The following is a 23,297-nucleotide window of genomic DNA, read 5'->3' on the forward strand; positions in this document are numbered from 1 at the left end:
CAGCGGATGGAGTTCATTTGCTTCGGCGGCATGGCGCATAAATTTTTTTTTATCATTTGTCAAATCATCACAATCACAATTTTTTTTTTGTTTGTTTTTATCAGCGCTATTTTTGTGCAGGGGTGGGGAACAATTTCTCCCAAAAAGTCCTTTGTGAAAAATGATGACAATCGGACAATTTTATGTAAGGGCAGGGCGGAGGCGGGGCTGGTATTTGTAAAAGTTCAGGGTTATTAGTTTTTGGAATCACGCGGCCCCTTGGATCATAAGCTGCGCATGACGGGATGCGCACCTCTGGTTTTGAACGTCTCGGACAGGAAACGACTCTTGCCCCCAAAAAAATAATAATCTGAAAATCATATTTGTTGTGAGAAAACTGAATTTGACCCACTAGCCACAGGCACGCTTGAGCAGAGGGGAGCCTTTTTTCTGCCTCTCAGTCCATACACAAATATTAATCATCTTTAATGGAATTTGTTGGGGAACTCAATTTGACCACCACTGGGTGTTTCGTCTATGAATATTTTTAAGGACGTCCACTTTTATGAGTTTCTGGGACCCTCCCGGTCTCTTGTAACCTGCCGTCAATCAAGTTCTGTGGCCACTTCCTGTTTGAACCCTCATAGGAGCAGAGTACTGTTGTACTCTATACTCAATTATCAAGTGTCATCTTGGACCCTTTCAATCATAATTTTAATTAAAACCGGGAAACGTTTTGATCCATTCGAGGATCACACGACTGCTGACTTAGCCCTTTAGCTCCCAACACAGGTGTTAAACCCCAGGCCTGGGGGCCAGATCAGGCCCACCGCGTGATTTTATGTGGCCCGCGAATGCAAATCAACAGTCGACTTCCATGATTCTCATGAAAATCCATCCATCCATTTTCTTTGCCGCTTATCCTCACGAGGGTCACGGGGAGAGCTGGAGCCTATTCCAGCTGTCGACGGGGTACACCCTGGACTGGTTGCCAGCCAATCCCAGGGCACATAGAGACAAACAGCCGCACTCACAATCACACCTTTGGGCAATTTAGAGTCTTCAATTAATGTTGCATGTTTTTGGGATGTGGGAGGAAACCGGAGTGCCCAGAGGAAACCCACGCAGGCATGGGGAGAACATGCAAACACCACACAGGTGGGTCCGGGATCAAACCTAGGACCTCCGAACTGTGATGCTAACGCTTTACCAACTGAACCACCGTGCCACCGCTCATGAAAATATGTACCAAAATTTCTAACAGTCATACATCATTAACGACAACATTGAGATAAGCATTATTGTGTTACAGAACATGAACAATGGTTGAAAAACTCATTACCCTTCATTTCTGATTCCAAAACTAGTTTGCAAATTTCACATGTAAATACGATGAGGCGATTAACGATTATGAACTTTCGACTTTTGGAGGAATTTCAATTAAGCGTATTTTTCGTACATCCTGTCATTCCGGCTATCCCTCACTTTTTGTGAGGATGGTGAGCCGGAGCAAGTGCTTATGTGGGTTCCCTCACCCCTGCTCAAACAAGTAGCACCAAGTCTCAAAATGTTTGCAATCCTTCAGAAATCGTGCTCGGAGAGAGGAAGAAGATTACACCACTTCAAAATGCCGTGTCGTGGTTTTTGAGAACACGTGAGGAGAGTCGTCGTCCCCCCCCCCTGGAGCCCAAAAATATGAACGAGTGGAGTGAAGGGTATGTGGTATCCACTAACGAAAAATAACCGTACATTTAATTTAGATCAACAAATGCCAAGGAACACAAACATATGTACAAGATCCAAAAAAAACAAAAACAAAAAAGTAAAAGCACTTCTCTTGATGCTTTTACCTGCTCGCCTATACTTTCCCAAAATCCCAAATCAAAATTTTACGCCTTTAGAAAATATAGGTGATTCCAACATGGGCTTTGCGCTCTCTTCTCCAGTTCTTCTTCTTCTCTCGTCAGTAAGGGTGTTGGGCGTTGCTGTTCTGTCCCGCTGGCCTGTGTCCTGACCCGAAGCCCACCTCCTCCCCCCCCTCCCAGGACGTGTGCCCCCACCCCTCACGTCGAGGCGCGGTATCGAGTCAAAAAAGGATGAGTGGAAAGAAAGGCGGCTGAGGTCACAGCTCGTCGCGGCCCCGTCTGAGGATGGTGTAGCGCGTCTCGCTGGGCGCCAGCTTTTGGAAGGAGCTCTGCGGGGGGCTGCTGGCCACGTCGCCCCCGATCTCCTCCTGACAACAAACACAAAGGCCGAGCAATTGGGAAAAAATAAAAATAAACCAATAAATAAAGGGTGACGTGAGCATCTTCTGCCAGGAGGAGTATCACATGGCTAGAACAATCCCACTGGATTTTATGAGGTGTTGGAATCATAACTCAAAACACAAATCGTTTTTCACCACTGATATGAATGGACATCCCATTAATCCTTTTCCGCCTCTCCCAAAAATACTTTTTTCACCAGAAAAATAGCATTCTATAATCTGATCATTTTCAAAAACAATGAAGAAAAACACTTTCTGCCTTATTTTTTGCTTCAATTCAGTGGATTTTGTGCTGCTCCTTCTAGTGTGCGCACCTCGGTCACCTGGGGGCAGTATAATACAGAAATATGGAGGTACGTGGAGAGAGTCGCAGCTCCATGTCACCGCAGTCATTTTAGTCGTTCTTTAAAGAGGATAATGTTGATATTCTGTGAGTGTTTTTATATTATCCGTTTGTACAAATAGTACCGTAATTTCCGGCCGATAAGTTGTGGCATTTTTCCCCACACGCTTTCAACCCTGCGGCTTATGCGGTGATGCGGCTAATTTGTGCATTTTTTTTCCATTATCTATCTTTCTATTTTGTTCGGCCCTTGAACGGAAAAGGTAAGAGTGAGACCGGTGGAATGTATGAAAATATGTTGTTTTTTTAAACCGGCCCTGTTAGCGCTGTACTGGTATGGTTGCTGATGTGTTTCTGCTGTGTCTCAATGATTTTGACTGGTACGTTTTTTTATTTTTAACCGGTACTGTTAGCGCCGCGCTAGCATGTAGCATGTAGTTTTTTTACCCCTCACAGCCGCAAGGGGGCACTCATGCGTAAAAGGTAAGCGTGAGACCAGTGGAATATATGTGCCGAGGAAGTCACTTTTACCGGTATGCTTTTTTTTTTTTAACCGTCCCTGTTAGCACTGCGCTAGAGTTAGCACTGTGCTAGCATGTTGCTGATGTGTTACTGCCGTGTCTCAGTGATTTAGGAATGTTTTTTTTTTTTAAACCAGCCCTGTTCGTGCTACCGTGTTGTTGCTATGCTAAGCTAAGCTATTAAAACTTTGAAAACTCTGTGTACCATCTTTCTTTGTAAATATCTCGTGTTCCAATGTGGGCACTTGCGGCTTTTACACAGGTGCGACTTATGTATGTACTAAATGGTATTTCCTTTAGAAATGTACTGGGTGAGGCTTATAATCAAGTGCGCTCTGTAGGCCGGAAATTACGGTACTTAAAGGGTTTCATAATATGCAACCAGGGAACAAATTACTAGCAACTAACTACCTCGTTTAATCCGATTTCTTGTTTGTTTCAATTCCTGGTACCAAAAAATATGGTTAAAAGTTCAAAAGTTTGGCGGGACAACACAATAGCTACTGATGGAAGTCATGTTTAAGGCCTTTTCTTCACTGAAAATAACCACTTGGAGTATTTACTTAGTATTGGAACTCATTAGATTGTGTTTGGTGATCGGACGTCGCGTGCATCTTTATGTGTGCGCCCGCCCAGACCTGTCCGGGTGTGCTGTCCGTGGGGTCGGGCCCGTGGTGGAACTCTCGGTGTAGTTTTCCGGAGTGAAGGTCCAAGACGAACTGTTTCAGCTTGCCGGGAATACTGGAAAGATGCAGCACACACAAGACGCCGTGAATCCACGAGACATTCCGCCGCGCCACATTCCACAGACAACAACAGACACTGGCGACATGAGGACGCATTAATCCATAAAGCATCTTATTAACGACAGGTCATGAGCGGCTTTTGTGTTACAAGGGCGCCGGCCGGTCCCCCCGTGGAGCTTGTGTGTGTGTGTGTGTGTTTCTAGCATTAGCGCATACGTACAACATACCCCGCGCTAATGCAATTTCAAGCTGTGTGCCACACGCGGCGCTGATGTGATGCAATTAGGCCGCGCGAGGCCGGTCAGTCCTCGGGGCTTGTGTCTATGTGATCGGGCTCTGATTGGGGTGGGGTGGGGGGGGGGCAGAATAAATAAGAGCACATTTGATTAGAATGGATTAGTTAGAACTTATTGCCCACGCCAAATCATGTCACATTAGCGCCGCTGTCCTGGCCCATTCATAAAGGACACGGTTTTGAAGGACCTGACGTTTTTTGGCTGGTGTGCAATACCAGACTGTGCGTGTGTGTATGTGGATTGCATGCAGGCCCGTGTAGGAAATACCACTTTATTTAGGGGGATGAGAACAATGGTGGCCTGTGACATCATGAAGCATGGAGATGAGGCACAAGTCAGATTTGTGGTCGGCTTTCATTAAATTTGCTTCATTGGTTTGACATGATGTGATTACTGCAATAGTGCTGGTGCACACGTACCAGTGAATGCCAATTAAACAACAAAACAAAGAGTGATGTTTTATGTCAGATTTTTTTTTTTTCTAGGACACATTCAAGCAAAAATATTAGGGACATTTGAGAGTTCAATATATTACAAAAAGAAGATGCTGGCTACTAATGCAAAATCCACTAAAGTCAATAAACAATAACACCAAATGAAACTGAAGTACAACCACAACAGCAAATATTGTATCAATACCTCTATGTCAGTCAAAACTGAAGCCTTTTTAATTCATCACATTGTGTGTCACTAATTGTTGTGCCTTTAAAGTGTAAATTACCCCTGCAAAGAGGTTAATTTTCATTTTCAAAATAAAGACGAAAAGTTTTCACCAACCACATATTTACTTGTCTGTTGGCAGAATATATGTAAAAACCCAATTGTAACAAAAACTGTAGAGGGGTGGGGAATGGGCCACGTAGGACCCTATTAGATTTTAGTGCAGATCCATATAAAGGTACCGATGCCAGATGTTAATATTTACATTTACAAGATTTGTAACATTTTCATCTTCCTAGGTCAGGGTTTTTTTTTTTTTACCCCAAGATCTACTTTTCAAGCAGCCAGCCTCTCGCGAGCTACCGACGAGGGGGTCGGGGGTGATGATGATGCTCCCAAACCGTTTTAAGGTTAATCTTATGTTGCCTTCTAGATTTAAAATACAGAATTTGATTTTTGTGAACTGTATTCATCCTGGATCAGGCTGTGCCAAAGTGGAATTTGAAAATGACACGCCATCTCATCCTGCACTTTCTACTTTGGCTTCAGACCAGACCTTTCCCACTCGGAAAAGAGAAAATCTCGTCCAGATTAACCCCTTTTTCTCTAATTATTCACATACTCCGACAGTCATTGCATCGGAAAAGAACGGCATTTCTTTTTTAACTTTCTCCATTAATATCGAAAGTAAACATAAGCAGCATGTCTACCTCGTCTTTGCTCTACGTTGCCCAGACCGTGTTGCTAACTAAAGCAGCGGTGGTGGACGCTGTCATTATGAAAGACATTGATGGGCTGCGTAAGTACTGGAACGTTTGCAATTATGAGTGTACATCTTTAAGAGTGCGCGCGGGGGGTGTCTTGGTTGGGTGTAAGGTAAACTAGGAAAGGAGAGTGTGGCGGAAAGTTCCGTGTGCTGCCTTAAAGAAACCAGTCGCATCTTCTTTTCATTTATTACAGTACTTATGTGAATTGTGCCATTGGATGTAACTACCAGTCATCCCTCACTCACTGAATCACATTGCAAAATGCCACAAACTGAATAGCTATATGTTATACTTCCAATTTGCATTGTATTTTTTTTTTCGCGTGCAACGCAGAATATCTGCGAAGAGACTGCATCAACGGTGCACAATTGCACACGCGCGCAGTTAAGAGGTCACACTGGCTTGACTTTTTTTTGTTTTGTTACGCTGTCCCCAAATTAAGATAATTTATGCCTTGGCAGAGGTCAACTGTGAGAGGGAAGCAAAGACTGCAGTACTTACTTGAGGTCTTCATAGTCCGGGAACACATACATGTGCCTGAATGAGTCTATGGCGATAACGGGACAGTCAGCGGGAGTCTTCTGGATGTGCAGCAGAGGATGGCGGAACTTGTCGCAGTCCGCGTGGAGAAAGTTGATCGATCCTGAGCGACACGGAACAATTTCACATCAACGCTATTTTGGGCATTTCCGCCTTACAGTCGATGCCCGGCTCGCTTTGCGACAGACGTTCTTCGACTTCAAAATAGAAACTGTGAAAACCACTATGTATTGAAAACGGTTCTCAGAATAGGACACTGAATAAGGAGAACAATGGCTTCCTGGATTTACTTCAAATTTGATCCAATAGGAGACAGGAGACTGAAGGAAGAAGCAAATCAAAAGGACATCATGCTAGGGGGTCGATCATTTTTATGATCAATAAACCTATTTTTTTCTATTAATCAAAAAAAAAAAAAAAACCTCAGTATTCAAAATTGGGCCATTATTTAACAGTGACAGTGCCGAAAATGCAAATATTGAATTGCTTCTAATTCAAAGACTGGTTTGGTCCCTGACCGGTGAGGGAGAAACTGAAAAAAATGCTGTTAAATTGTTTTTTAAAGTAAAAGCAGATGTTGGCAAATGTGATATTCAGATTTTTTTTTTTAATGGAGAACGACTGAAATCTGATTGTTTTACTGCTGAGAGGCTGACGTTCCAAGGAGCTGGAAAATTTTAAGTTAAAGAAGGTCTGTAAACGAGTAATCAAATACCAAAATAGTTGCCAATTTGTTTTGATGCTCGATTAGTTGTCAACCCATTGATTATTATTATTATTTATTTTTTTTTTTTTTACACGTCTACATCACACATTCCAACACAAAACCAACTCACCTTTCTCGGTGATGAGCTGCCGACCTACTTCTTGCTGGAACTTCTGTAAACTCTCATTGTCTTCCTTGAGATGGAAGAGGATAAGGAAAGGGATGCCCTCTTCCGTGAGTTCCTGGAAAACAGACATCGTTGACACCGATGACAACGCAGTCCCATCGGAAGAGCTCCGTGATTGACGACGAGTGTGGGACAGACAAACCTCTCCGTTTTCAAAGGTGATCTCCCTGACCAGAGGCACGCACTTGTCCTGAGCCCACGTGTAGGTCAGGTCAAAGTTGGTGAGGGAGCCGAGGTAGACCATGTTGGGGACGCTTTCCCCCACCGGCTTGTAGATGATGGTGTCCCCGCTGAAACGCTCAGACTCGGACAAGGGCCTGGACGACGGGAATATCCAGATGATTTTCACGTCACACCGTGGGGACCTCACTGGTGGGAGGGGTTTAAAAAAAAAAAAAAAAAAACTCACCCAAAAGCAGCCATAAAGGTGCAGTCATCTCGAAGGATGTTGGAGACTTTTTCAAAGGTTCGGTATTTGTCAGAGTCCTTCTTCTCAAAGTAACCAATGATGTTCCTTTTGCTCCTCTGTGGGAACAGAAGAAAAATATTTGGGTAAGCGCGAAATAATGTTTTTGAAGCAGATAGGAAGAAGTATTACTCTGCCTACATAATAGCATGTAAGAATTTTATCAATTCAAATTTTAAAAAATACCAGACCACAGAGTCGTACAATACTTAATCTGACAGAGCAAGCTTTTCTCCTCAAGTTGATAGCATACAGATTGCTGCCATGTAACCCATCCATCTATCCATTTTCTTAGCCACTTATCCTCACAAGGGTCACGGGAGTGCTGAAGCCAGGTGTCAACGGCCAGGAGGCGGGGTACACCCTGAACTGGTCGTCAGCCAATCACAGGGCACAGAGAGACAGACAACAAGTCGCACTCACAATCACACATGGGGGCAATTTAGAGTTTCCAATTAATGTTGCAGGTTTTTGGGATGTGAGAGGAAACCGGAGTGCCCGGAGAAAACCCACGCAGGCACAGGGAGAACATGCAAACTCCACACAGGCGGGGCCGGGATCAAACCCGGGACCTCAGAACTGTGAGGACAACGCTTTCCAGCTGATCCATCGTGGCGCCTGCCATGTCACCATTTCATCAATTATTGTTTGAAATAGTATGCGACTACATGGCATGATGTAAAAATCCTTCCTGATGTATCGTATCGCTTCTTGTCTTCAGGTTGCCACAATGCTATAGGTTAGCATCCAAACTGCTAGCATGTAGGCATTTGGTCAGTTTATGTAAAAATCTGTATTGATGTCCACTGAAGCTTTTTAAACTCAGGTTGCCATATAGCCTTATGCTAGCATACAAACTTCTAGCGGGTTAGCATTTTATCGATTCTTATTTGAAATAGTACCTGACCACAGATTAAGTTGTAAATTTTTTAGCAATAGCTCTATCAGTGGTTACTGTCTTGCTATCTGTGGGAATACCGACTGCTAGCATGTTAGCATTATACTTTCTTCAGCAAGCTTTAGCAATATACAGTAGCAGAAAGCCATTGAGGTGCATTGCTGACATTAACACCAGGTGTAGGCATTAAAATTTCAATTTACTTCTCAACAAATCTGTTACAAATTCCTCATTCGATATAGGTAGCAAGCCCATTTTAAATGTCACTGGGTATTTCTATTTACACCAGGCTTGGCCGGTAATCAAGATTCTTAACAAACGTGTCTTGTTGCCTCACATCCACAGCGTTTAGCTCCTCCAGGGACTGGATCTCTTTCACGGGGTCAACCTGCTGCTGGCGGATGAAGTCAGCGATGGCCGCCACCGACCTCTGACCCCTGTACTCCCGCTTCATCATCATCCCGTTACGGAACAGCTTCATTGTGGGGTACTTGCTGATGCGGTAGCGCTGGGCTATGTCGGCTGCACGGGGGCAGAAGGCGAAGTCAAAAGAGGAAGAAACTCACGCACACGTGGGGGGGAAGAGATTGGGGGGGGGGGGGGTTGGATAGTGGTGGCGAAAGAGCTGAAGACACAACCTTCAGACAGTTCTGAACTCTGATCTCCCACATGAAAGTTGCCCCCCCACCAGGGGTAAATATTCAGTGCATACATTCCCTCCCTGTTAGAGTGTGTGTGTGTGTGGGTCTTTGTATATGTGTGGCAGGTGTCAATCTCTCCGCAGGGCGTCTCTAAGCCTGCAGGCTTCACAGGAAGAAGCAGTTTTGTCATTAGTCTTCAAACAGTTTGCCGGTCATCAATAATTCTCTTTAATTTGCTTTATCTCAAAAGGCTGCGGGCAGGCGGTTTGTGTCTACGTTTTGCGCTGCGCTTTGGTGTGGTGGCCATCTTTGTGTACCTACGTCCATCAAATATGTTTTATGTGTGTGTTGGGGTGGGGGGGGTGCTATCCATTTTGCGCATGTAACATGAAAGGTGCTGAACTGCTTAGAGCATTTAATCAACAACTTGCACACCGCGGAAAAAATACACTTGAAAGGATATCAATATTAGTATTTTGTAATTGAACTTTTAACCATTGGCATCATTAGTTTGCAAACATTAGATTTGCCAATCCGAGCATAGCAAATAAAAATTCTACTTTACAACGTAAGAATACTAAACTAGCACCAAGTGCTTGAATTGCATTTTAAAAAATTTTTGTGGCAACATATGCTTGCATAAGAACATCACCGATTTAAATCTCCTAAGCAGTACACCCGACAACATATATGATATATTGATGAAAGAAAGAAAGCAGACACAGTTCTAGAGCAATGAATTAATCACCTAACAAATCAGAAGTTGGACTAGACACCTCATTTAAACCTCATTCTTATTGCTTCATCCGACCAAGTCATTTTGTTCAATATAATCGGACAGCAACTATTGAGTATTTCTAGAATCAAGCGTTCTAGCAATCATCCCATTCATTAATCAAGTAATAGGATAAAAAATATATATATATTTTATTAGACCTGGCTGAAAATGTATTTGTGTGAACTTTTGAGACAGAGATTTTGCGTTGAACACTTTTTTCTCGGAATTCAATTATTTGATTAATGGATGATGTGCATTTTGTTCATCATGTGACTATTATCGGGCTATGGTTTTCTTTTCATCAACCAAGTGCTCAAAGAAGAGTTTCCTGTTTTCACAAGGGATGTGTGTGTGTGTGTGTGTGTGTGTGGGGGAGGGATAAATACTTACAGTGCTGGTCACAGTCGACCCGTGCAAAAACCACCTGCGTGGTCTCAGGGAACTCTTCTCGCATGATGTTAGACGCCTCTTCAAAGATGGGATGGAGCATCTGACTAAATCTGCACCTGAAGGATATGGGCGGGGGGGGGAAACTTAGTATTTTTCATTTACACTACCTTCTGAAATCAATATGTTTCTCACAATTTCTGACATCGGTTGTATAAAATTCTGTATCTTTCCAATGGATGAAAATCGAAATACTGTAAAGCCTCGGTTCTTGAACGTCCCCGTATTCGAACAAATCGATTTTTGAATGAAAATTTCAAGATTTTTTTGTGTCTGTTTTCAAACGAAAATCAGTACTCGTACGCCCCCGACAAAACCCAGAAATAACATATTGGGCGCGGCCAGACCAGCTGACCCACGACGCGATTTGTTGCTAATTCCCACGCCGCCCAAAAAACCCGGAAATAACATAATGCACGCACCACAAGCAGCTGACCCACCCACGACGCGTTTTGCTATTGTCTATTCAAACGCCGCCTGAAAAAAACCCAGAAATTACATTGCGCGCGGCGCAAGCAGTTGATCCACCCACGATGCGTTTTGTTATTGTCAATTTGAAAGCCCCCCCTGCTCCTCCTTCCAAAAAAAAAAAAAAAAAACAGAAATGACATCGCGCGTGTGGCGCAAGCAGATGACCCACCCACAACGCGTTTTGTTAGTATCAATTCAATTTCTACAACGCAGGTTATTATCAGGAAAAGCTAAAAAAAAATCCTTTAAAAAGCCCAATTTTTTAGGCTTGGAACGCATTCTTTCTTTTTCCATTCGTTATAATGAGAAACATCGATTTAGTTTTTGAACAAATCACTCCTCGAACCGTTTTCTGGAATGGATTGTGGTCGAGAACTGACGCATCACTGTACAGCATCCCCTATTTTCTTTTGGACCTAAAATGGTGATCTTCAAAACGTGCTGTGACCACCTCCAGTGGTACACGGGGTGTGTGAATTGGTACGCAAAAAATATCACTGCCCCAGTTTGCTCGTTTCTCTTGATTTGATAAATGCTAGCACTCTCTTGCCTCTGTGTGAAAGAAGCTGCTCTACAACCTCAAAGTTGTCATCAAGCACAGTCACAAAATATGATGGAATGCTAACAATTTCGATATAAAGGCAAGCGTTATACACGGCAGACAAACAAGTCACTTACCAGTCTGCGTAAAAGTTTACTAAGGAAACGCCAGCGTTGTCTGAAAAGAAGAACACACATGAATAAAAACACTTAAAAACACATGAGGAAATTCAGTGACATCGTTATTTAAGATTTCGGTGTTGGATGACGTCTTACTTAGGACATCATCAATGTTGGTTGAGTCCAGACTGATTATTTCTGCTTGTCCAGGAGTAGAAAGGCCCATCACCTATGAAGACAGATCAAGATGGTGCAATCTAAGAGTTTGGATTTTAAAAGGCGGGTACATGCACTCTGATTGGTCCGAGCTCCTCTTCCTTATTGAGCAGAATAAAAGTATCAATTGTTAGGTTTATAAATTCTGCAACATATACGGTAATCTCCATTAGCTTGTCTGTGGCGTATCGCATCTTTTATAAGCATTAAGATAGCAGACTTTTGTGAGACAAAGCCATATTGTTTGAAGATTTTGGTGTTTAAACATCCAATGTGTGATTCTCTTTTGTTTTATGCAGCGATTTTATAGTAAACTTCAGTTGCGAGTTACAAATAGCTTGAAGCAAGGAGACTCAGACTTTCCTTTGGAAAACTGTGTTAGTAACAGAGTACTTTCGAAAGTGTTTTTCAAATGATTTGAATGCGTAAAAAAATTGTGGTACAGGTAATGCAGGTTTCTTTTATGTATTTAATATGACTTAATACGGCCTCTCTTGTGCAGGTTTTCACCTGCTATGGTTCCAGAACATATCCTGTGCCAAGAATGGGCAGTTTGACTGTACTGCGCTTTTGTACCTTGACCGTACTCGGAGTCTCCTCGTTCATCTATTGATAACAAAACATCAGGAGCAACCTGGGAGTTCAGTATCTTGCTACAGGACACTTTGACATGGTTTCAGGGTCTCGGGATCGTACCCTGAAGGTTGGGGAAATAAGCAATCTACCATCTACCAAAATCACACTATCAGAGCAAGTGCCACAGAATTCACAACAGCAGAACTAAACACATCAAGTGTGAACACACCCAAAAACAAATAATCCTCTAAGTACTGTGTATTCATCTACAACTGGATCCTTGTCATCATCCTCTCCCAAAGTGCTAACAGTGCTGTGTTTATTGTTTGTCGACTTATGACTCAACATTTTCTGCTGATCCCGGATGTTACGGAACGTGATACAGATCCATGTCACCAACGCTTCAGTTTACTAACAATTTGTTTTATGTACAAATCATTCGAGTAAATATCTCTTAGCGTTAGTTATTTGCTATTTTCAGTTCACAAACAGTCTTGGCATGGACACAGAGATATAATATGTGCTTTTTCTCGTGACACAAACATAATTTTTCGTCACGTATCGCAAGTATCTTTTTTTTAAGCCTTGTGTTAACTCTCAGTATAGCACTAATTAAAGTTTAAACTGCAAGTGACAATGTTATTAGGAGGCCTATGCATGACTACACAACTTTTATGTTCAACGTCGATACCGCGAGCTATATTGTACTGCATTTCCATTTAACTACACACCGATAAAAACAAGATGAAAATAACCTCTGGGGCACGGATTTGCTGTACTTCCATTAATTTCAATGGGAAAAATGACCTCAATTTGTGAACATTGACAGTCAAAGAACAAATTACATTTGTGAACTGAGACTCCACTATATATGTATTTATTCCTCATATTTATAATAATAACGACAGTACAGTCTCAAAGACAATAGGAGCACACTTGTAAAATACTTGAAATATTTCAGTCCACAAAACTGGTTGGGGTGCTCTCTGCCGCAGCTGGTTAACTTAAGAGTGGAAATGCAATAAAAAAAATAAAAAAAAAGTACATTTGATTTTGCCTTCTGCGTGAGATTTTCTTTGTCACAAATGCAATTATAAAAAGTTGAGAAAATGTTGACATAATTATACATTACACATATATATATATTTATTAGTCTGGGAGAATTTTGTAATGTTTACTGTTGTCAAAGTAATCAATGCATTCACACACGTCGATCATTGTGCTTGGTTTAAAAAAAAAAAAAAGAAACTTGAAAATCTGACAGCTTTCAGGCCCAAAGTAACACAACAGCAGCGCTGCTTATTTCCGTGTTGTCAACCAATGAGATTGAGCCACAACAGAGGAATTCACCAACCGGTGATCATCATCCATCGACGAGAAGGAATCAATCGATTAACTTGAGAAGATTCAAACATCTGCACGATAAAAAGTTGACGTCTGTCGAGCAATCCGCAGGCACCCATGTTCCAACATAACAAATAGAATATATGAGATATTAACACCGAAAAGGAGTTCTAACCCGTAAGATATGGATTCACCGCATAAACAACAAAGTTTAAGGGCCCAACGTGGTTTTAATAAAAGTTTGGACATGTTATGAGTAACCGGTTTGGCACATTACTCACAGACCCGCCCCCCTCCCTTAAAAAAAAATGAAAAAAAAATGAAAAAGCCACGTCTAATGACGTGAGAGGTTGCTCGGTCAGCTAGCGGCTAGGTTGGCTAGCAGCCCACAGCTAACGTTAGCTGTAACCAAACGAATGTCAACGCGCTTACCAGCAGTATGACGCAAATGATGCGGTCACAGAGAAAGGGCAGCAATGCTGGCAGTTTCATCGTAGAGGAGAATGTGTGAAGATGGAGGTGACTGTGCTGTTGGGTCGTCCCTGGAAGCCTCGACGCCGCTCGACTCGCCGCAGCAGGAAAACAGCGGCGAACCATCTCGTGGTGACCACGGAAACGAGGGGGAAACTTCCGGTAGAAAACCGCAAGGACTTGTGGGAAACGAAGTTGTGAGTCAAACAGAAACAGCTTTATTTGGCTGTTGAAAAACTACAAACATGGCAGCAACTGCACTTTAACGGGAATTGTAGTGTTTTTGTAATCACGACAGCCAACGGGACATTCCTGGAAGAAAGCGTAACAGAGTTGGGCATCAAAGGTAAACATAAACTTGCAGGAGTCGCGTAAAAAGGAGATTTTAATGAAATGTGAACAGGTTACCATGATGGGCACTTATCCGTATCACTCATTTGTTTCATTTTTGATGCACTCATAACTTTCATTGAACGGAGGGGAGTTGCATCATTTTTACGCCACTTTTTTTGTAGCCATTTGTCCTGTTTTTAAACGAGAGAGATTCGAGGTCATTTTGCGATGCTGAGCGTTAACAAATTACTATCTTAACATATCATTAAACCTAACTCCGCCCGATGCTTTCCAAAGTTAGCACCTGAACAGACTTTGTGTTATTAAGTACCCCGTGATGTGAAAACCACTAAACTTGCAATAAATAAAAGTGAATGTGTTTGGTCATTCCTTCCAATTTGTGTATTTAGGTCAAAAGTTGTAACACGGAGGAAAGTGGGAAGCACGTCTGCCTCACATTCTGCGATCTGGGGTTCAAATTTCACCTCTGGACCTTCCTGTATAGAGTTTGCATTTTCTCCCTGTGCTTTAAGTGGGTTGTCTCCAGGTACTCCCAGCATCCTCCCACAGGATGCAAAACACACTTCTTCTTTTTCTTTCGGCTTGTCCGTTAGGGGTCGCCACAGCGTGTCATCTTTTTCCATTTAAGCCAATCTCGTGCATCATCCTATCTAACACCCACTGTCCTCAAGTCCTCCCTCACAACATCCATCAACCTTTTCTTTGGTCGTCCTCTCACTCTTTTTCTTGGCAGCTCTATCTTCACCCCCCCTTCTATCGATATACTCACTCTCTCGCCTCTGGACATGTGCAAACCATCGAAGTCTGCTCTCTTGAACCTTGTCTTCAAAACATCCAACTTTGGCTGTCCCTCTAATGAGCTCGTTTCTAATCCTATCCGACCTGCTCACTCCGAGCGAGAACCTCAACATCTTCATTTCTGCCACCTCCAGTTCTGCTTCCTGTTGTTTCTTCAGGGCTAACGTCTCTAATCGGTACATCATGGCCTCCTCACCACAGTTTTATGAACTTTGCCCTTCATCCTGGCGGAGACTCTTCTGTCACATAGAACACCAGACACCTTCCGGCAACTGTTCCACCCCGTTTGGACCCGTTTCTTCACTTCCTTACCACACTCTCCATTGCTCTGTATTGTTGACCCCAAGTATTTGAAGTCGTCCACCCTCGCTATCTCTTCTCCCTAGAACTTCACTCTTCCTCCTCCACCCCTCTCATTCACGCACATATATTCTGCTTTACTATGACTAATCTTCATTCCTCTCCTTTCCAGTGCGTACTCATCTTTCTAACTGTTCCTCCGCCTGCTCCCTGCTTTCACTGCAGATCACAATATCAAACAAACATCATAGTCCAAGGGGATTCCAGTCTAACCTCGTCTGTCAGCCTATCCATTACTACCGCAAACAGGAAGGGGCTCAGCGCGGAACCCTGATACAGTCCCACCTCTACCCTAAATTCTTCTGACACACCAACAACACATCTCATACCCTCATACATGTCCTGTACTATTCCTACATATTTCTCCACCACACCAGACTTGCGCATGCAGTCCCATAGTTCCTCTCTTAGTACTCTGTTATAGGCTTGCAAAAAAAAAAAAAAAGTCTTTCCGGATTAGTTGGCAGTCAATCTCAAACTCACATTGAAACCATCACTGCGTAGGACTAGAACCCACTGCACCATCAGGAAAAAAGCTACCCACCCTTGATTTTGGTGAACTACTAGTTCCTTAAACTTCCAAAAACAGTTTATTAATCATATTAGATTTGTTTTTTAAACGGCAATGCAACGGTCCCACGTTAAAAGTGTCCCTTTTGGCAGTTGATTGTGTGAGCAGGTGGGCTCGTCTCAGTATGTGATCGATCCTCTTTCTCCTCCCCCAGCAGGAGGAGGGATCAGGGCAGGAAGGGGACATGGACTCACACCAACAAGGATGAACTGAACCGGGGAACATCTGTTGAAGCGCCCCTCTCGATGCAACCATGGTACGAATCCGGCACAAAAAGAGTAGCAATGCGCTCATCTTGGGGACGGGGGGGATTTGCACCCTCAAAAATCAGTGATTAGTTCTGGGATTTGGCCCTCCGCTGCCAGATTGTGTTTCTTTCCCACGAGTCGAGGTCATTCGAGGCAATAACAAACCCTAATTATGTGACCTGTTACCATGTAATTGTTAAGGAGATTAACTAGAATGTTGAATTGAATCCCCGCATTAATATTTGATGGGCTCGAGATGTCCGTAGGGGGTTCACAGCGTGCGAGCGACTCACAGATGGAGAAATTGGAGGATTTATCACACTCGCGCTGACTATCAGTGCAAAGAAAGGGCAAAGACAGCAGACAATATCTTTATAATTTCTCCCTTTTGGTTGTGTGTGTTTCGTCGGATATGATTGTATGATGTGGATATCTTTCTGCATACATGTATATCATTTTTTAAAAGAAACAAGCTGTAATGTATACTTTGGCTTTAATATACAATTGAAAAAATGGCAAATATGGCCAAATTCTCCCAATTTGATGTTTCATCAAAATGAGAGCTTCAAAGCTAGTCTCAAAAGTTTTAAAAAGAGATTAAAATACTTTTAGTCCACATCCGCTGGATGTCCAACAACTGAACAATATTTTTAAAAAAAGATAAAAGTCGTGTTATAAAGTGACAAGGCGGTGTCAGATTTTTTTTAATCTGACCAAAAATGAAGATTAGTTTATTATTCTGCAGTCGTTGGACATTGATTTCATCCGTCCATCAATTTTGTGAGTCATTTCTCCTCAAGGGTGTCGGGAGCGCTGGAGTCCATCCCAGTTATCTTCGGGCAGGAGTCGTTTAGTAAATTGTGTGCATCAGTTCAAAACTTAGACGTTTTTATATCCAGGATAGGCTAATAATATTTGTAATAGGTGGATATTATTGGCACTGGTAATCCTGTAAATCCCTTATTTCAATACATATAATCAACACAGATGTTTTATAGCGCCCTCACAATTCTTCTCTCTGCTCCCCTTTTTGAGTTTTTCACATCTTTTTCCATTTCGCATTGATTTTTCTGTTTGTTTTTCCAGCTGATTATGTCCCTCTACTGTGATTCGCCGGTGGGCACGTTGCTCTCTGCACTTTAATTGGACATTTAATTAGATCACAGTTTTAGTCCAATTAGACTCCGAGGTGTGGGGGAGAGGGAACGGAAGAGCGAAGAGGGAAAAAGTCCCCGAGCTGATCTCGGTTTCCTCCCTCTTTCTCTTTCTTCATCTGTCTTTTTTTTTTTTCTTTCTGTCTGCCACGCCGTCCCTCTCCCGTCTCTCCTGAGGGCTGCTCATTAGTGATATAATGGGAGGACACAAAACACACATCTCCTCCTTCTCTCCAAGTGACTCAGACAGGATCTGAAGCACACAGACGAGGCTACGGGGACCTTTTGCGGCTCGCATTCGTTCACGTTCACGTCCTCGTCTTTTTCTTTTTGTTTAATAACGTTTGCTCGGAAGCTAAAACCCTGACGTGCTAAGGCAAACTAGTTTATGGTCCGCGGCTCTGATTAACGCCGCTTGACAGTCTGCCACTCACAGCGGTATTGACCTGCAAACGCAACACAAACATCAACAACATGCCGGGCAAGAACTCTTTTTTTTTATCGACGCGGTGGAAAGCTTCGGTATGATATCGCTGCACCTCGTGAGACAAGAGATCAACTTGATTACCAATAACACTAATGTGTGTGTGTCACTCAAGTCCGGAGCCAGTTTGCATTAGTCGAAGCACCTCTCTGGTTTTGCCCTTTGCACGATTGTTACCTCTGCCACGAGCAAGAGCACAAAAGAGAGACTTGTTTTTAAATCACCGTTTGATGGTTAATTAGGTGGATTACGCAAATACAGTGGAGCCTCGAGATTAGTTTTTGGTCTGCGACCACACGCTTACCCCAAATCATCTTTTCGGACTAACATGTATGCAGTGGAAATGTCATTCATTAGTCCCGGCCTCCTAAAAAAAATATAGTAAAAACTAAAATAGCACTGAAAACGGTAACAACATAATTCAATTGACGTGAATGAAAGAATGAAAAAGTTCATCACATTTTTTCAGTCCATCCATCCATTTACATGCACAGAAACACACACAGAATAAAAAGGAGATTCAAAGAAAAGTCGACAAACAAATCTCTCCATGCAATTAGAGTAAATACATATTAACTACAATTTTAATCTTGAATTTGTTTTAAAGTAAGTTTTTAAAAAAATTAGTCACTAAATAATGGATCAGACTTGAGTTGGGGTTACTGACCTTTTTGAAAGAGCAAATTTTTGGGGCACTGATTAATGCAATTTTATATGCACCTCTAAAATAACATTGCTCAAATTGTCTTTTTATGTTGTCATTCATAATAATTCATATTCATGATGCCTTATGGTGGTCCATCCATTTTCTTTGCCGCTTATCCTCACGAGGGTCGCGGGGAGTGCTAGAACCTATCACAGCTGTCAACGGGCAGGAGGTGGGGTACACCCTGAACTGGTCGCCAGCCAATCGCAGGGCACATCGAGACAAACAACAGTCACACTCACAATCACACCTAGGGGCAATTTAGAGTGTCCAATTAATGTTGCATGTTTTTGGGGTGTGGGAGGCAACCGGGGTGCCCGGAGAAAACCCCACGCAGGCACGGGGAGAACATGCAAACTCCACACAGGCGGTGACGGGATTGAACCTGGTCCTCAGACCTGTGAGGCCAACGCTTTACCAGCTGATCCACCGTGTCGCCGGTAAATGCAAAATGAGTTTGAAATAACATCCAGGTATTTTTCAAATATTTACATTCCACAGAGGAAAATCACGTAGTTCGAGGAGGGGCAGATTAAAACGGTGCAGTCCTGTTTGCATCCGCAACGCATCCATTGGCGCGCAAATGTGTCCCAAAACTTTGTGACTCGTGAGCCGAGGACTACGAACCCATTCATTTTTTTTGGATAAAACTGCAAACACAGTTAGAGGCTAAGTTTTCACCCAAAAGTCCCAACCAAGGACTGAAATCATAAGTGAATTCACAGTTATGGTTTATTAATCATTAATTTAAATCAATCAACATGCCCAAGTCTCAGCTGGTAAAGCATTGGCCTCACAGTTCTGAGGTCCAGGGTTCAATCCCAGACCCGCCTGTGTGGAGTTTGCATGTTCTCCCCCTGCCTGCGTGGGTTTTCTCCGGGCGCTCCGGTTTCCTCGCAGATCCCAAAAACATGCAACATTAATTGGACATTGCCCCTATGTGTGATTGCGAGTGCGATTGGTCATTTGTCTCTATGTGCCCTGCGATTGGCCGTAGCCCGCCTCCTGCCCGTTGACAGCTGGGATAGGTTCCAGCACTGCCCGCGACCCTCGTGAGGATAAGCGCCAAAGAAAATGGATGGATGGAACATGCCCAAACACAAAATGACACCGGCCATCAGTCCGTCACATCTTGCATAATTCTGTACCCTGCTCACTAACAAACAGATGGACAGCGCAGATACCGTACTGTACTGTTCCCCTTTTGTCATCACTTCAACCTTAGCGGAGGTTTGCGCGGTTCTGCGTTCCAGTCTTGCGAGTGTTGTTTCTCACGTGGAGCTCAAAGCGAAAACAACAGTGCGCCTCAGTGGGCGAAAACACATGTAAACACACGCACCCAAATGCATGCGGATATGCGCACGGGCTGTCTCGGAGGACGCAAGTCAATCTGTGTGTGCCTTCGGGAGTCTCTTGAGGTCTTCCACCTCCACTGCGTCCTTTCACGCACACACAGACAGCCCTGAGTCCTGCTCCTCATATCTGCTCCACCGCTTCCAGAATCCCCCGCTCCAGATCCGCATGCACTGTATTTGAACGACAATGCAGAAGGCAGGGGTGTTGTGGCTGCAGGCCTCACTACCTGACCCCCTGCCTGTGGCTGTTTGACTGACAGCCGTATTCCCGCCTAATTGCATTACCCTCCCAGGTGATTGGCTCGCACCCGGGGGGCTCATTTGTCAGGATGCATCGTACTCATGATGTAAATTAGCCGCCATGTATGTCACTCAGCCTCCTAGCGCCCCGCTGATTGGCCCCGCTGTGCTCACGGGCCCGGCCCCCCAGCCGAGGCAGCCGGCTCACTGGTCTTCGGGGATCGAGGATGTCCCCCGGAAATAGGGCTTTGCGGCTCAGGCGTCCCTGTGGGCTAATATTATCCGTCCTCCCTCCCTCTTTACCTGTCAGTCAAAACAAGGGGGACGGATCCCTGCAGCTTCTATCTGCGATCAGAGATGCGCACACATTAACACACCCGGCCCTAGAGAGACATGGAGGTGGTATGGGCACCTTTAAGAGCCTCGTGTCGGCTCAGGCCCTAAACTTTCCCCAAAATAGGCTTATATAAAAGAATTTGTGAGCGCGTTACAGTGAAGAAAACAAGTATCTCAAGTATTGCAAGTTCTCCCACTTAGAAATCATGGAGGGGTCTGAAATTTTCATCGTAGGTGCATGTCCACTGTGAGAAAGGTAATTAAAAAAAAAAAAAATCCAGAAATCACAATGTATGATTTTTTTCAATGATTTGTTTGTGTAATACAGTATTTGAACACCTGAGAAAACCAATGTTAATATTTGGTACAGTAGCGTTTGTTTGCAATTACAGAGGTCAAACGTTTTCTGGAGTTGATCACCAGGTTCGCACACACTGCACGAGGGATTTTGGCCCACTCAGATCAGTCGGACAGGTCTCTGGGCTGTCGTTGAGAAATGCGGAATTTCAGCTCCCTCCAAAGGTTTTCAAATGGATTTAGGTCTGGAGACTGGCTAGGCCACGCCAGAACCTTGATCTGCTTCTTACAGAGCCACTCCTTGGTTTTCCTGGATGTGTGCTCCGGGTCATTGTCTTGTTGAAAGACCCAGCCACGACCCATCTTCAATGCTCCGACTGAGGGAAAGAGGTTGTTCCCCAAAATCTCACAATACATGGCCGCAGCCATCTTCTCCTTAACACAGTGCAGTTGTCCTGTCCGATGTGTAGAAAAACACCCCCAAAACATGACGCTACCACCCCCATGTTTCACAGTAGGGATGGTGTTCTTGGGATGGAACTCATCATTTGTCTTCCTCCAAACACGCTTAGTGGAATTATGACCAAAAAAGAAGTTCCATTTTGGTCTCATCTGACCCCAAAACTTTCTCCCATGACTCCTCTGTATCATCCAAATGGTCATTGTCTCTGGTGTCTTTGGACAGCTCTTTGGTCTTGGCCATGTAACAAGTTTGAGTCTTACTGATCGTATGGGGTGGACAGGCGTCTTTATGCAGCTAACGACCTCACATAAGTGCATCTGATTCAGGCTAATGCACGGAGCGGAGGTGGACTTTTAAAGGCGGACTAACAGGTCTTTGAGGGTCAGAAATCGAGCTGATAGACAGGTGTTCAAATACTTCTTTGCGGCTGTATCAAACAAGTAAATCCTTAAAAAAAACACATACATTGTGATTTCTGGATTTTTCTTTTTAGATGATCTCTCTCACCTACGATGAAAATTTCAGACCCCTCCATGATTTCTAAGTGGGAGAAGTTGCGATCTAGCAGGGTGTTCAAACACTTGTTTTCTTCATTGTACCTATAATAGGAGGAAGGGCCACAGGCTTACCCATGCTTTTTAGTTTTGCCCTCTATCCAAACCAAACTCTTTCACAAAGCACAAACAACAGTCAGACAAACATATAGGAAAACAGACACACAAACACACATACATTGAGTCGACTTTGCGCGCGCAGCTCTCCTGTTGAGTTTTTATAAGGCTTGAACAAAGTGCAGATTCTTTGTCAAACTTGCCGCATTTGTACAGGACAGACTATGAATAAAGAATAAATAATGTCAGCATCAGCATGAATCGATATTAGTACAGATAAACAATCACTCGGGCCGGCCCTCGGCGCGTGATCAATGCTTTACTCTGAGTTATTGTCTCCATATTAACAAGTGAAGTGCTCCCCGAGGAACGCGCGTGAATGGGCCAAATGAGACCGCCGCAAACCTCTCAACGGGACCCGGCTGTTGTTTTTACAACCTTCTTTGTTTGATTCCAGACGCGCCATCTCAAAAGCCTTTTTAGACAAATTTGGATTCACTGTAGGTGTTTCCAAAACACTCGGGTCCTCATGAAACTCTAATTGCCTCCTCTCACTGAGCTGAATGTCCCTCACATCAATTCGCTGTATCGATGCCCGTGTCCCCCCGTGTCCGCGGCGGCTGAATTTCAGATTTTTTTTTTTTTGTATTCCCCTCTTGCGTTTAAGATTATTCATAAATCAATTCATGTGTTTATAGCAGCATCTGGGAATTTTTTATTGACTTGGAGAGAGGAGGAAGGGATCAAAATAAGTTGAGAAAAGTGAAATGAAAGTTTTAATGAGCTCTTTTCATTGTGTAAAAAAAGGGATTTTTGATATCAGAAGCATGAGTAGGATTCATATCAAGAAAAGTACAGTGCTTTTTTTTCTGGCATTTTAATAATCTCACAAGAAAAATAGTGGTTCAATGAGGGGAAAATAGCACGTTGGTCACATCCACTAGGCCAGTGTTACCTGCGTGGGTTTCCTCCGGGCACTCCGGTTTTCTCCCACATCCCAAAAACACGCAACTTTAATTGGACACTAAATTGCCCCTAGGTGTGATTGTGAGTGCGGTAGGTTGTCTCGATGTGCCCTGCGATTGGCTGGCAATCAGTTCAGGGTCTACCCCGCTTCCTGCCCGATGACAGCTGGGATAGGCTCCAGCACTCCTCGCGGCCCTTGTGAGGATAAGCGGCTAAGAAAATGGATGGATGGATGGATGAAGGGTTGGGGAACCACTGCGATACAGTAAGTTGCATGGTACAATTACGTGTAAAAAGCGGTTCTACTTATGAAAAATTCAGATTACGAAATGACTTGTGGAACAAATTAATTTCGTAAGTAGAGGTAACACTGTG

At 43.5% G+C, this 23,297-nt stretch overlaps 2 protein-coding genes across 13 annotated transcripts in view; one reads left to right on the forward strand and one right to left on the reverse strand.

Moving 5' to 3' along the window:
* Positions 1-1,704: 1,704 nt before the first annotated feature.
* On the reverse strand, positions 1,705-14,160 carry erp44 (endoplasmic reticulum protein 44). Its single transcript, XM_061819203.1, has 11 exons — positions 13,941-14,160; positions 11,529-11,601; positions 11,391-11,430; positions 10,185-10,300; positions 8,713-8,897; positions 7,421-7,536; positions 7,154-7,328; positions 6,955-7,066; positions 6,080-6,221; positions 3,748-3,850; positions 1,705-2,212 (listed from the first exon to the last, which is right to left on the reverse strand). The coding sequence occupies exons 1-11, from the start codon at positions 14,103-14,105 to the stop codon at positions 2,102-2,104; spliced, it is 1,338 nt and encodes a 445-aa protein (XP_061675187.1). The 5' UTR covers positions 14,106-14,160; the 3' UTR covers positions 1,705-2,101.
* A 22-nt stretch (positions 14,161-14,182) lies between these two features.
* The window catches only part of invs (inversin), a 39,670-nt gene continuing 30,555 nt past the window's right edge, over positions 14,183-23,297 (forward strand). For 6 of the 12 annotated variants that reach the window (XM_061819184.1, XM_061819189.1, XM_061819188.1 and 3 more), the window contains exons 1-3: positions 14,183-14,325; positions 14,723-14,859; positions 16,217-16,318. In XM_061819184.1, coding sequence (XP_061675168.1) covers positions 16,316-16,318 — 3 coding nt within the window. In that variant the 5' untranslated portion in view covers positions 14,183-14,325; positions 14,723-14,859; positions 16,217-16,315. The remainder of the gene's footprint in view (positions 14,326-14,722; positions 14,860-16,216; positions 16,319-23,297) is intronic. The other 6 variants (XM_061819185.1, XM_061819196.1, XM_061819190.1 and 3 more) reach the window with 5 other exon arrangements.

This window comes from Syngnathoides biaculeatus, chromosome 5 (assembly GCF_019802595.1).
Source record: "Syngnathoides biaculeatus isolate LvHL_M chromosome 5, ASM1980259v1, whole genome shotgun sequence".
NCBI classification, from domain to species: Eukaryota; Metazoa; Chordata; class Actinopteri; order Syngnathiformes; family Syngnathidae; genus Syngnathoides; species Syngnathoides biaculeatus.